Here is a 14,306-nt window from a genome sequence, read left to right as displayed (position 1 = left end):
TGCACGTTTCGGCTTTGTTTTGCATACTGTGGTGCCGCACTTGCCGGCGAATTTCGTTGCGGTGCAATGCGAGAGACGAGTGCAGAGTCGCCGCTCGGTCGGCTATACAGTTACAAGCTCGCCGCCTCCTTCGGGTTCAGGTTCGTCGCCCGATTGGCCTGATGCGTGTTGCGGTTCGGCGATGCTTTTGTCGCCGTCGCCGTCGCCGTCGCTGTTGCTGTTGTTGCTGGCTGCATGGCATGGCATGGCATGGCTCGCATTGCAATTTCCTTCAATTAACAGCTTTCGCTCGTTCCTCTCTCTCTCTCTTCCACTGTCGCGCGGGCACTTTCTCTCTCTCTTATACGAGCACGAACTCTCACTTTCGTTGGCTGTTAGCGCCTAACAGTGCACTGTTAAAGCTCTGTTAGCTTTTGGGGGGCGGCCTGATTGAACTTTGACTAGAGCTGGGACTGGGGACTGGGACTGGGGACTGGGGAAGAAATGATTAGATTTGAATGCGAGTTGGACAGGCCGTTCGGTGGGGATGGTCTTCGATTACTGATTGATTATATTGTGCCTAATTGCAGGTAGGAAAATGGAAAATAATTGGAAATTGCAAAATATCGTATGTGTTCTATGCGGTCTAATCACATTTGATGATTGAAGATACCTTGGCTTAATCTTGAATACCAAAATGAAAATTCCATAACATAATTATGCTTCCGATTTGAATCTCTTTGAACTTAACATCCCCCCTACGTTTATAGACTAAATAAATCATTGCCCAGAACTTGAACCATTTGTCTTCTCTCGGAGTCTGGAGCTTTTCCCGCCTCCAGCACTGAAATCTAATTGCTCTGGACTTTGGCAGTGGCAGGGTAAGCATTTCACCTGGCGCACAAACTTGGGCGAATATTCTCTGTCCGAGTCATTAGGAGAATATCAAACTATCAGTTTTTGTTAGCACCGAAACTTCTGGGAAAAACTGCTGAAATAATTTCCATGTGGAGCGGGTTTAAGTTTCTCAGTTGCAAGCAAATAAAGTTGGCTGGACAAAAAGCCAAGGGAAAACATATCCAATCATAGGCCAAAATAGAGAGCGAAAGAGAAGAGGAGAGCTGCAAAAATACGTCAACTGTCGTCTCCCTTTGAGCCGGGCTTTAGTTTCGCCGTTTGAGCAAAACTTTTAATCCCGTCCCGGTCTGAACTTCCGTCACTTGTCTAGTTGTTGCCTCAATGCGCCGTCTTTCCGTTTCCGCTGACACTGAAAAGTGCTTAAAGTGCCGTCCGTAAAGGGAAGCTGTTTATTGTTTACCATTTCTCAAATCCCGAAAGTTGTCCTCCGAAAAAAAAACTTTAAATTAAATGATCAACCACAAGAACACAAAGTTCCCTCTGGTTTCGAGTCTTTATTTATGCGGCCAGCAGCCAGCAGCCAGAAGCCAAAGGGAATTTTTGCAGCCAAAACTAATGTCCGTAATTGAATTACGGCCAAGGCATTTCCCGAGCATGTCGAGAGCAATTAGTGCCGTCAGCAGATTATTAAAGTTTACTTTTAAATATCTCGCTCCCACAGAATATTAAATCAGCATCGACTTTAAAACGTGTCTCGGCTGATTGAATTAAGAAGGAATTTAGTCACAGACGGGCAAAGTTTTCCGTGGCCCGTGGTTTTCCCAGCCAAGGCGTCTGGGAATGCAGACACATAAGGACACACCATCGTATATCAAGGTCAGTCTATCATTTTCGAACCATCCAGCCCAGACCACGGATTGTCTTGGTCCTTTTTGTGGTTGTCTCTGTTGTGCGAAAGTTTTTCGGTGGGCACAAACTTTACTTATAAATTCTATTAATTTCTATACCCTTTCAGAGGGTATTAGTGCAGGACATAAGCCATATATCTACATATGCATATTTCAGCGTTAAAAGAATTCGTAGAGAAAATTATTTACTAACAAAATCCAGGACTTAGACATTCATATTCTTATGACAATTTTAATACAAGTTTATTAATTAATTAAAAACAGTTTATATATTTTTTTTTTTTAAGTTTTATTTTTATGTTGAAAGTTATTTCTGTGCATTTAATTTCTATATAAATAATAGAAATCTATTCTCGGTCAGAATGAACACCTATTCCTCCATTATAATTCTAATTCTTCTAAAAGTTTGAATTTAACATAATTTTATCATTTGATTTTTATAATTTTATGTATTTATTTGTATTATTTTTGTATAAATAATGTAAATATTCTTAGGCAGGATAACCACCTGTATGCGTGTGCTGCGGTTGTAGCATGTAATAGGATATAGGAATCAACCAGATTGAAGGAATATAAAAGCGAACAATGCCACGACCCATAAATAAAATTCAGAGAAACTTAGTCCTTTTTTCTTTTCTTTCTCCGAAAGAGTACATCCACGTTAAGTGTGATCCGAATAGTTTTCACATATTTTTTGTATCCATTTTCCATAGAAATAAATTCAATTTTCCCGAAAATTGACTTTCAGCAACTCAATAAACTCGGTGAAAAATAATCAGAGTTGGAAAAGTCGGGAGCCCGAATGAATTTTTAATGAACTTCTTGTGCGTGGGACACTTAGTCGTATACGTATTCGGACACACATTAATATGCATACATATGTATGTAATGTATATGTATGTGGAGAGATCCCTATCCAACTGCTAATAATTTGATGCAATTAAGGAATTATAAAAGCCAACCCCACCAGCTAATTAATAGCGAAGGGAATAAATGTACCAAATGGTAATTTTTTGTAATTTACTCATTCAGCAATATCGAAAAACAGGGGCAGCATTATGCAAATTAAATGACTTCCAAACGATTGCAGAGAGTGAGAAATGATTACACAGGGAAATGCTGTTGGATATTATGTATTCTATAATGAATTAGTTGATTATCAACTGGCAAAACATAATTGCGCACAAAATATCAATGCAGATAAATTGATTGCCTTTGGGGAGTATTTTGTATACAATTTTGCGTGTGAATTATCCACAGGTATTTTCCATTAAATACTGGCAGGAATATATAATTATTTTTAAAGATAATTAACACACCGAAAATATATGTATACGAATTTTAAAACTATTTTCTAATAGATTAGTTTCAACATAAAGCTATTTTGGAATTTTGAAAGCATTTTCCATGAACGAAGTGAGGATAATAAGGGGTAATTCGATAGAGTAGAATATCTCTTTAGGCCGCCTTCTGCGGAAGTCCGAAACCCACAGGTTTTTACTTATCCCCGACGATCATTATGGTGTGTAAATTTCCATAAAAACATTCGAATACATAAATATTTGCGGCTCTAGTCACAGAAATGCAAAATGTCTTTGCGTTCTTCCACTCTTTCGGCCAGCCAAAAAGATAGACACACTTGGACACTTGAAATTAATGATACATTAAATTTGTGCCCCATTCTTGCCAGCATGGATTATGGCAAATGCAAATAATCTGAGCGTAGAGAGTAAAATAAATGCATGGCATTAAAAATAAAAAAATTATAATCATGCACAGAGAACATTAATTAATAGTTTGGACACATATTTCTGCACATTTATGTATGTCTGGGGGTCTCGGGCCTGGGGCCTGGGGCCTGGGGGGTCTGGAGTGGTGGCACAGACATGAAATATGCATTTGGCATATTTAGTAGGTGTTTAGTCCGGGTATTTCTAGAATTTAATGAAGCCAATTAATAATTGAGTCATTAATTTGGTGCTTTACGTTTTTTTTATTTGTTCGTCTCTGAATACAATTTAATTGGGCATAAATAATTGAGAATTCTGCTAAATTTAATTATAAAGAAATTCACACACGTATGAATATAAAAAGTGGTCTAGTATTTCGGTCTTTCATTGCGCTTGTACCAGACGTTGGACGGAGCGTTTTAGTCTGTCAATCAAATGTGGGAATGTTTGTCTCATCGTCGCATCGTTGGCAGCCAGATGAGGATGAGGATGAGGATGAGGATGGGAATGAGGATGGATGGATGGATAGATGGATGGATGGATGGTCGTACTACGTGTGCTGTTGAATGCCTCTGGTCTGCCGTTTTTCCTGTCAGAGAGTCGGAGAGTGATTGACAGGCACAAGTGAATGGGGTCCCGGTCCCGGTCCCGGTCCCCCTCCCCACCCCACCCACTGTGTCTCTGTGTGACCGAAATACGAGTACACCAACCCGCACTCATATGCGTACTCATATCTGGCAAAAAAAGAAGTGAACGCAAAGCGTAGCAAATCTGTGGCCCACCCACCCACTCATTTGCATTCGCTTTATGGGAAGGAGGGTATTACTACAAACATATGTACATGTACTTGTATATTATTTTGTCTCTTTTCGAGGGTTCAACGTACTCGGTGTGCTCTCGGGTGCGGTGCCTTCCCCATATTATATTCCATGAATGGGCCAAGTGCTTGAAGTTTCCAATTTTTCCTTTTGGCCTGTTTGCCCCCGTGTCTGGGAATTGTCGGGGGACAGACAGATTGGTCAGCACCGGCACCATATACCATATAAATCTAGACCGGTCTCAGTCTCAGCTCCAGTCCCAGTCCCAGTTCCAGTTCCAGTTCCAGTTACACTTTCACGCTCATGAGTCATGCCACATAAATCAACCGACAGCCGACTCTCGCCTGTCAATATTTATTTTATTTCACATTTTTCGCCAGAAATGGTTGAGGCTTCTGGCAGTCCGGCAACGGGACTGTCTGACTGTCTGTTAATTGCGCACTCAACCTTTTTGGGGATTAGTCGTGTGAGGTAACATGTTTTATTTGCTTGGGTTTCAATTAAGTCCCTCAACTGGAGCTGTGCTGTCGGTCAAACAGACAGAGTATACACTTTATACACTCTACGGACTTTATGATGGGTTTAATAACCGGAAAATGTACGGAAATGTGTCTAAAATATGTCCTATAGTCTCTCTCTTAATTATTGATCTCCTGCCACAAGATAATGCCATTGCCAACTAAGTGGCGTAGTCTTGGGGCTGGCTGCATCGATGCTCATCACATCTGAATGAAAAGTTTATTTAGTCCCTGGCCGTGGGCATTTTTGTGGAATCGTTTCGCTTACGGATTGGCATTGACACAGTGGTGGCCTCGGGAATAGTGAAATCGGTCCCATCCAAATAATAAGGTCCTTCCGACGTGCTCCAGATCTCATTCTCGTATTTCTTGGTTCTTGGCTCTACGTCGTCGTTTTTGTTTGGCATCGGCTTGGTTGTCGTTAGCCAGGATGGCCACCAAGATGTGCTGCTCGATGATGTCCTACTATTCGTGGTGGTCCCTGTGGTGGTGCCTGTGGTGGTCCCTGTGGTGGTCCCTGTGGGGGTCCCTGTGGTGGTCCCTGTGGTGTTCCCTGTGGTGGTCCCTGTGGTGGTCTCTGTGGTGGTCCCTGTGGTGGTCCCTGTGGTGGTCCCTGTGGTGGTCCCTGTGGTGGTCCCTGTGGTGGTCCCTGTGGTGGTGTTGTTGCTTTTCGTGGTGCTGTGGCTTATCGTAATGCTGTGGCCTTTTGTGGTGCTGTGGCTTTTTGTGGTGCTGTCGCTTTTTGTGGTGCTGTCGCTTTTTGTGGTGCTGTGGCTTTTTGTGGTGCTGTCGCTTTTTGTGGTGCTGGTGCTTGTGGTTGTTCCGGCCGTGTTCATTGTTGTGGTTGACTTTTTCCGTTTCGGCTTGGTGTACGGCGGAATATGAATGGCAACGCATCCATCGTTACCGCTCTGCACGTAGCCGTCCTTGCAGACGCACTTGTAGGCGAGCAAAAGGCGGTTACTGCCTTTCACTTTCTTCTGAAATTTACCACACTCTTCTCATCGAATATTAGGAATATTGGGTCATTGTGTTTGGTTCTTGGACTTACTCCCACCAAAAAAGGCGGTGATTGGCATCAAGGCTTGCACCAGCGATGAAAAACCCATGATATTCGGAGATGAACTTCAAATGTCAACTGTTTCGGGTCGGGTTTTGTTTTCGCCTGAAGCTTGTTTCAGTTCCAAAATCAATTCGACAAGCGTTTTATTTGTTTTCTTTGTGGGGGGGGGGACTTTAGAACTTTGAAAGAGTCTGCTTCTGGAGAAGTCTTGGGTACACTTTATTTCCTGTGTTGCCGGTTTAATGAGATCTCCAGCTTGCAGGAAGAATGTCCCGTTGGGCTTCATACCTGAATGCCCTTTAATCTTCCGTAAGAAGGCGCTTTCCATCCCAGATAGTTTCACTTTTGTGTGCAGAACAGAACATCCCACCCCCCCCCAAACAGTTCTCAAGATGCTGCTGCCACTTACCAACTTGTCCAACTCACATTCCCGTGCAGCAGAGACCTCGGGGGCCTCCCATCTGGGGCAGTGTGTGGCATAAGTTGCAAGTTGCAGCACTCTCTCTCTCTCTCTCTCTCTCTTTACCCTCTCTGATAAAATCCCAAAAAATGCACACCAAGCAAATGCAGATATGACGGGCACTACTCCCCTCAGGCGCCGCCAGTGGAGCGCCCATAAAAAATTCATTTCCAAAAGTTGTCCTCGAGATATGCACAGCGCGTGGAGGATGGCAGGATGGTGGGATGGTGGGATGGTAGGATGGTAGGGAAAGTTTTCATTTCATAATTTTCAGATCTGCATTTCCACTGCCACTCGGAGGTGGCAGATTGCTTTTGTCTGTTGTTGAATAGCATTTTGGTGCCTCATATGTCATTGATTATGCACGCACGCCGGGAGAAAGCTTTTCAGCGTTTTAGCTTTTCACTTTTCCTTCGCTTTCCCCCAACGCTCACACTTTTTGCGTGCTGCATACTTTTCGGGATACGCCACGAACAGATCTTTGAACCCTTGAACTGTTTGGCCTGGACTTGGCCCTTACCTTATTGTTAATTGCTTTTGTGGGCCGCCATCGTGCGGGTCTGGATGGCATGTCAAATATTTAAGATAATGACTTTTTGCGGCTCCCTTCTAGCCATAACATTTGAGCGGTTTTGGCCCAGTCTTTACGCTATTCGCGAGCCAGTTCATTTGCCTGCTGCTGGCTCTCGGGTCTCGGCTCTCGGGTCTCTGGGTTTTGTGCTCTTTTGCGGCTTTCAGCCTTTAAACCTATTTGTGCCCTTCGTTGAGTGTTTCGGCTAGCCTTGGCATCAGACACTTCTATGACAGATTGTGATCCTTAGGAAAAACATCCCCCAGTACAAAATATGTGATTAAAGCTTGAATTTTTTTTAAATATTGAACCAGTAAACATTTGTGGGAAATGCTTACACAAAAAGAAAATATCGAAAGCTAATTTCGCTTACGCTACAAATGGGGGGGAGGGGAGGGGATGTGAAACCGCACATTGCATTGGGAATTGCATCTCCGTCGACAATCATCTGCTAGGCAATCATCAAGGCAATTAGATGGCAAAGAACAGCATCAATTAAATGGTTGAATGCATTCAAAGTCGACCCTCAATGAGAGGAGCAAATTTCAAAGGCGTTTAATTAGAGGGCAGCAAGGCAGCAAGGCAGCGGCTGGGCTGGCACTGCGGTTAGTTATGCCACCAGGAGCGGCATGAACATAGAGGAGGGGCAGAGCCAGAGCCAGAGCCAGAGCCGGAGGGAGGGGCCAACTCCCAATGTGCTGCATAATAAAAGCGATGCGACGATGCCCAGAAGTTCACTAGGAGCAGTATACTCCTGTGCTGGCCCACAAAAGCAGTTGGTAGCACGGCAGACAGTCGGACAGGTGGCAGATGTGTATAAATTTCATGCAATGCCATGGAAATCCAGCAATTCGCAGGACTTACGCGAACCAAACATGCCACAGGAGTATACGGCTATGGATATGGAGATGGAGCATATGGAGGTTGCGTGTGCTCAGCGCCCAGGGCGCGGACGACATTGACAAATGATGCCCGGCAAATCCGCACCAGTCTCCCGACTCCGACTCCGACCGCGACCCCTACCCCTACCCTCGACCCCGACCGGAACCATGTGCTGATGCGGTGTGCAGGGGCCGGATGGTGCGAATATTTGTGAACTCACTGGGTCACCACATCGCTCAAATCGCTTTGAGAATGGCACTGGAAAGGGCAACGACCAGGTCTGACCAGGGCAAGAATAACAATGGCAACAGAAAGTTCTTTGTTGCAGTCCAGCCTTGCCACAGTTGCAGCTGCATTTTATGTCCAAGAAAACTGCTCAGAGCTGGGTAAACTTTCGTCTTAGAAACAGGGTTGCCTGAGAAGTTTCAGGAAGCTTTCCAAGCTTTGATTGGTAGCTTCTTTTCCATAAGATCACCCTGTATTCATGCACATTCAATGCACCCATACTCCACATATAGAAACTTTTTCTATGGCGGCAGTTTTATATTGACAAAGTGGCCAAAGACGTGCCACAGGCGATTCAATTTGCAATAAAAGTGTACAAGAATCGTTTGTGAAAGGAAAACCAGCGAGAACGTGTTGAGCCGCGGCAAGGGCTGAGGCTCTACCGCTATACGCGGTACCCGCCAGGGGGCGCCCACTAGACGAGGAAGAGAGAGAGAGAGAGAAAGAGGGAATGAGTGAATGCACACTGCAATGCCTTTTCTTCATTCTGCCTTAAATAATGTTCCGATCTTGTAGATATGGTGAGGATCGTGCCACAGATTTACCTCATTTGACGGGAGACAGATGGACGGCCTATTGATGATGAATAAGAATACACATATTCTTCATATGGTCGGAAACACTTCCTTCTGGATCCATATCCCTCAACTCTTCGAGTACTGAGTATAAAAGAAAAGAAAGTACGGAAAGTAACAACAAGTAGAGCTCTAAATATGTGGCAATCTGCCGATAACTGGCTGCTTGGTTGCTTGGCGGCGGATGAGTTAACCTAATCCAAAGAGCAACAACTCCGTTGAGGACCATTACACATGTGGGAAATAAGTTTATCTGAGGAGTTTTTTAACTTTAACTTGTACTTCTTCTGTCCCGCGCTAATTTGTCAAGGAAACTTTCTTCGTTCCTTCCCTTTTCTCTTTTTTTTTTTTGGCTGGAACTTTTCGTTTCCTTGGCACTGAGGAGTGCCGGGCATAATCCGACTTGTCTGCAAGTGACAAAGTTGCCAGACTTTCAAATCTCACCAGCAGAGCAGAGCAGAGCGGAGCAAAGAGGACATTATGCAAATGAAAAATTGTCTAATATTTGCATTGGCAAGCAGCAGGTAAATGCCAGGGTTAAAGGAAGCACCTACCTCTTCATCTTTCAGCCTTCAGCCTTCGTCCTGCGGATCCTACACTTTGAGCAGCAAGCAAAACGCCATTCCAAATATGAGTTCCAGTCACAAAGTTGCTCCTGTGCGTCAGCGAAAAAGAATCAAAGTCAAATTTGCATTTCACTTGGCATTTCCCCATATATTTATTTCCACTTTTCCATCTCTGCCATCTCCAGTGCATATGTTCCGCTTTCCGCTGCAGTTGGAGCAAAATATCTCTGATATCCGCTGCTGACTGGCTGGCTGACTGAATGGATGATTGCTCGCGACTTGGGCTGGGTTTTTAATAAGCGTTGCCCTGGGACTGGCTTTGCCAGCAGCAAACCGACCTCGCAAGAGTTTAATGCGGATCGAGGTACTTGTGTGTCGATGCAAAGGGTTGACTATTGTACATTGTTGTAGAGCGGCAGAGGGGGAGATAGGATGGGTAGGAATTAGAAGGTGAATACGAATGGACCAGCTCCACGAAGTAAAGCTGAAACAAACGGGCCATAAGTGTAAAGTCTCGTTAGAGATGATGGAGCGGAAAGACGGAAAGCCGAAACACATGACAAGTTGAACTGGAAATATGGTTTTCAGGTGGAAAAGCCTGACATTGACCTTGACACTAAGGCGTAACCGTAAAAGCTGGTGCCCAAGCTCCCCTAAATATTCATGAAGCAGCAGTCTATCATCTCAGACTGGGTCTGGGCTTAAGGAAGGTAAGAAGTATTCATTTCGAGCCTGCAAGCTGCCTCAAATCACTTCCGCTGTGCGCACAGGAAATGAGCAGGCAGCCATATTGGCTGCCTAGACTGACAAATGCAGGCATTTCTCTCACTTCTCACTCCGCACACCCCACTCATCGCATGCTCTCGTTACGCCTTACCCTTTCGTCTGGGCTCGATGCGGATGGCATACGCACACGTGCTGTTGTTGCATGCCACACACATTGTTGCTGCTGCTGCTGCTGCTGCTGCTGTTGCCGGTTTTCTCTGTTGTTGGCGGATGTTGGCAATTTCATTGCAACTTCCGCAAAATGCCGACCAGAGAAGAGCCTGGGCGGAAGGGTTAGGTTTCTTTTAATTCTCAACATAAGCGAAGCGCGTCCGCAGGCAACAATATACTACGTACAAACCCAAGGGGCGGAGGCAAACCGCCGCAGAAAGCGGATAAAGGAGGGTAAGTAAGAGACACACAGACGGGAATACACTTTGTGCTCATTTCCGTTGCATAATAAATGGCGGATGCGTGGAGTGGAGTGGAGTGGAGTTCTTCCATAGCACTGCCAAAAGGATATATGAACGTAATGTATGCCCTTGTACGGAAGGAAGGAAAAGGCCGCCCTAAGGCCTGGGCATAAGTATCTTAAATTCATATTTGGAGGCCTCTGGGGGGTTACCTGTACTTGTGCCTCGTCTTGATACATTTCGGATGTGATGTTTTGCATTGGTGGAAGAGAATCTTTCACTAAACTTTTCCACTCACATTTAATTGAAATTTTTCTTTTTACAATGTCCACAAGTGATGGAAATCCATTCAATAGCTATTGGTTTCTCAGGGCTTTATTTTCTTTATTTACTGTATATATATTCTGGGACCTTCATTCTTTCCTACTTGCAAGCGTAAGTTCTACAATGATCTTTCATAATTTTTTGGTCCTTTTTTGGGTATCTAAAAGTCGACTCTGCTCTCTCCGCCAGGATTTGTCTTCTTTATTTTTAATGTCGAATTGATTGGCTGCTGCCGTTGTACAAAAAGCCATGCCCCGTGTGCCCCAAGTTAACATGTGCTGCAGGCAAACTGTTTGCAGATTCTTCAATCTTTCGGTCGGTGCCTCGTATCTTTTTTTTTTTTTTTCGCCGTTGCTTCCCATTCCCACCCTTCAGTTCACGCAGACTGTGCGCGGAAATGAAAACGAAATTAAACTGAGAATTTAACATATGTATCTGTATTTGTGTGCATGTGTGTGGGTGTGCTTCCGCCAGGGTTGCCATCATGTTGCAAGCGCAATTAAACGAAAAGGAAACGCGTATTGCCCCCGTCTGCATAAGCCTCGAGGATAAGAGCAATTGTATTTGTTTTCCGTAGTCCGTAGTCCGTAGTCCGTATTCGGTATTCCGTATTCTGTTTACTCCCCCATATCGTATCTGCATCCGTGTCTCCGCAGCAATGCCTTTGTATGCCGCATCTGCGTTGGTAAATGTATCTGTACATGGTGCATGTGCAGTTTATATTTACAGATAAACAGTTCGGTTCAGCGTGCTGAGTGGCCTCTGGTCCTCTGGCCCTCTTGTTGGGTTGTACGACTACGAGTATGTGGAGGTCGTGGGTCACCAACGACTTGATTGTTTTTACGCGTGCGGTTTCCCCTACTTCTGGTTGCCCCCCCTGCCCCAGCCACTCACTCATGTCCTGCTGCTGCTGGCGGCCCTCTTTGCGGCAGCGTCAAAAAGGAAGTTGAAAGCAAACACGTGCGTGCCCCCAGCGCTGCTATTGTCTCTGGCTGCTCTCTGTTGATTTTAATTATAGAAAAATGTTTATTCTAAAAATTGTATAAATACATTTCGTTTCAAGTGAGACCACTGCTTTTATACAATTAAATACACACATACATAGATACATTGTGTGAACTTTATTGTGGCAAAGCAGCTGCATTGGCCTCCTAAATAATATCGAATTTGTAGGCCAAGAAAGGTAAAAACTTTTGGGGGCTCTTCTCATATTTTTGATGGTATCTTTCCCTCTTTGGTGACCCCGATGGTCATGTTCTGTCTATTGTAAATTCTCGCCTGTGGTTTATTTATGCCAACGCTGGCCAAAACCATTTAATGTATTGCCAAACAATGACATCTCCCTGACCACGCATTCAATGGGCTCTATGGGAAAACACACACATAAAAAGGCGAAACCACGGAACGGTTTTGCGGTTAACCACGGAACTACATTCGGTATGGCGCAAAAAAACAGTCAACAGAAAGGTCCCTAAATTACTGGCAATTGTTGACTCTGTTTTCCCCTCTCCCCCTCTCCTCCTGTTTTTCTTGCTTCTATTTCACATTTGAATGCGTTTAATTGGTTTTTACTTTTGCAACGGAAGCTGCAGCTGCATCGGCAGCAATTTGAAATCGATTCAATAAATAGTTTGTGTTTTTTCTACGTTGGCTGCAACCGCAAAAATGCTGTTGGCCTGCAAACAGTACGATAGAAGAATTATATAAAGCCAATTAAGGGAATTGTGCAATGCGAACAGAAATTGATATGGGTTACATTTTTGCCCAGCACGAGGATGGTGCGAGGAGGATCAGTGCCAATAAATGGAAATATATTCCGATTCCGATTCAGATTCAGATTCAGATTCTCAGATTCAGATTCCTTCCCCACACACACACACACACATATAACGGAGTGGCAATCGCTTCGATAAACACCTTGCTGCTGCTGCTGCTGTGTCTCAAGGTCATGGGTGCTGTGGAAAGTCTCTCACATTGGGACTTCACTCATACAAAAAAAAGGCAATATCTTTGGGATACCCAGATCTACCCAGCGAAGGCTTGAGCGTTCTACATAAGCAGCTTTCCTTTTGTTATGTGGAACGCCCGCACGTCTTTTGCTAGGGACACGGCTTAGTCGGGGGCGGATGGTAATGTACTCGTATGAGAGGATGCTGCTGCTGTCATGGCAGCCCCCAGCCGCCAGCCACCAGCCGCCAACACAAGGAAGACTAACCTCACCTGAGTATAACTTTTTGTTCAAAGGAGTCACGTTGGGGTTTTTCTTTTCGTTTTTTTTTTTTCTAAAAAGAGGATGAAACATTTTTCCATGGCTCAAGCTAAGATTAAATTAAATTCTATGCGCTCGCTGCTATTTTTGGTTTATTAATTTGTGAAATACAGTTTTTTATGTCTTGGAAAATTTGTTGATTGCAATCTTATGTGTGTTGCGGTAATACCTAGCTTTACCTTTCCCTTTGCCCTTGCCTTTCCCTCTGATCAGCCAAATCCAATCAAATGTAATTCCCTTTTGAGTGACACTCAATTCGGTCTGTCTGCTTTCGTTTGTAATTATTTGCCCCTGAGTGTATTCGCTTTTTTGCTGCTGCCTCCTTTTGAGTTTAAGGGGCTTACATTGATGGACATTAGGCAATTACAGGGGGGGAACAAGGACCCGACAAAGCAATTAAAGTGGAACAGAAACAACTGATGGGAAAAGATGAAGGTGCTTCTGGTGCTACCACTTCGTCTTCTGGGTCCTTCAGGGCAGATGGGAATCAATGAAGGCTTCAAGGGCTGATGGCTAAAGTTCACTGATTGACACGCAACTGATTTCATTCTAGGGTTTTTTCCTCCTTCTCTCTTGGGCGCATAAATCGATCTGAAAGTTCGGGACGGTAACGTCTCTTAGACTCTTTAATACTTCCTACAGCGTTTTTCAATTAAATTTCGATTTTTACCAGTAATGACAGTCCGCAGAGATCTCTCTGCTAAAGGGAACTTCAAAGACAAGTTCAAAGACATGTGCTCCCCTCAGTCCTACTTTCCATATTCTAATCCCAGTGTCATTGAATCCGCAATTCAATTCGCTGCCATTCAGGCGTTCAAAGCACGACCCCTCCATCCGCCTCCTACAACCGATTCATCCACTGGTAAAGACGATTCCTTGGCCTTTCTTTCACATGTCAGATTTTGAATGCGGCCACGCCTACAAATCTTTGGCCAGCCTCCTAATGAATGTGCTCGGCATTTGCCTGACCGCCGCCGGCTCATTGAACTGTGGCGTAGACAGTGACTGTTGCCACGGCGCCTGTGGAGCCCGCAAAAGCATGAAGGAAACCGAAAGAGGAGCAAACATCTCAAGTGGTTTCGGGGGACCCCCCCCCCCCCCCCCCCCCCCCCCCCCCCTCCCACTGGTGTCTGATGTGCACTGTACAGGGAACACACACATGGCACGATAATGCGTTTGTTTTGATTAATTAGCAAACAATGCGGTCCTTTGTATGCCTCGAAGATGGGTGGCTCGGGGCGGGCTTGATTTGAGTGTGATTAACAGGCCTTTCATTTCGGTAGTTCGGTCCTCCAGTCCTCCAGTCCCTCTCGAAAGAGGGG

The 14,306-nt window shown here is 44.7% G+C and overlaps 1 protein-coding gene across 1 annotated transcript; it reads right to left on the bottom strand.

The window, feature by feature from the left end:
- Positions 1 to 5,276: 5,276 nt before the first annotated feature.
- LOC6599037 (histidine-rich glycoprotein) lies at positions 5,277 to 5,708 on the bottom strand. The gene has a single exon (XM_002024118.2). It carries the CDS (start codon positions 5,706 to 5,708, stop codon positions 5,277 to 5,279), a length of 432 nt encoding a protein of 143 aa, XP_002024154.2.
- Between the last annotated feature and the right edge of the window lie 8,598 nt (positions 5,709 to 14,306).

Source organism: Drosophila persimilis, unplaced genomic scaffold (assembly GCF_003286085.1).
Source record: "Drosophila persimilis strain 14011-0111.01,24,50 unplaced genomic scaffold, DperRS2 tig00000808-arrow-arrow-pilon, whole genome shotgun sequence".
Classification (NCBI taxonomy): domain Eukaryota; kingdom Metazoa; phylum Arthropoda; class Insecta; order Diptera; family Drosophilidae; genus Drosophila; species Drosophila persimilis.
Note: the sequence above shows the minus strand (reverse complement) of the source record. Positions and strands in the feature narration are given on the sequence as shown.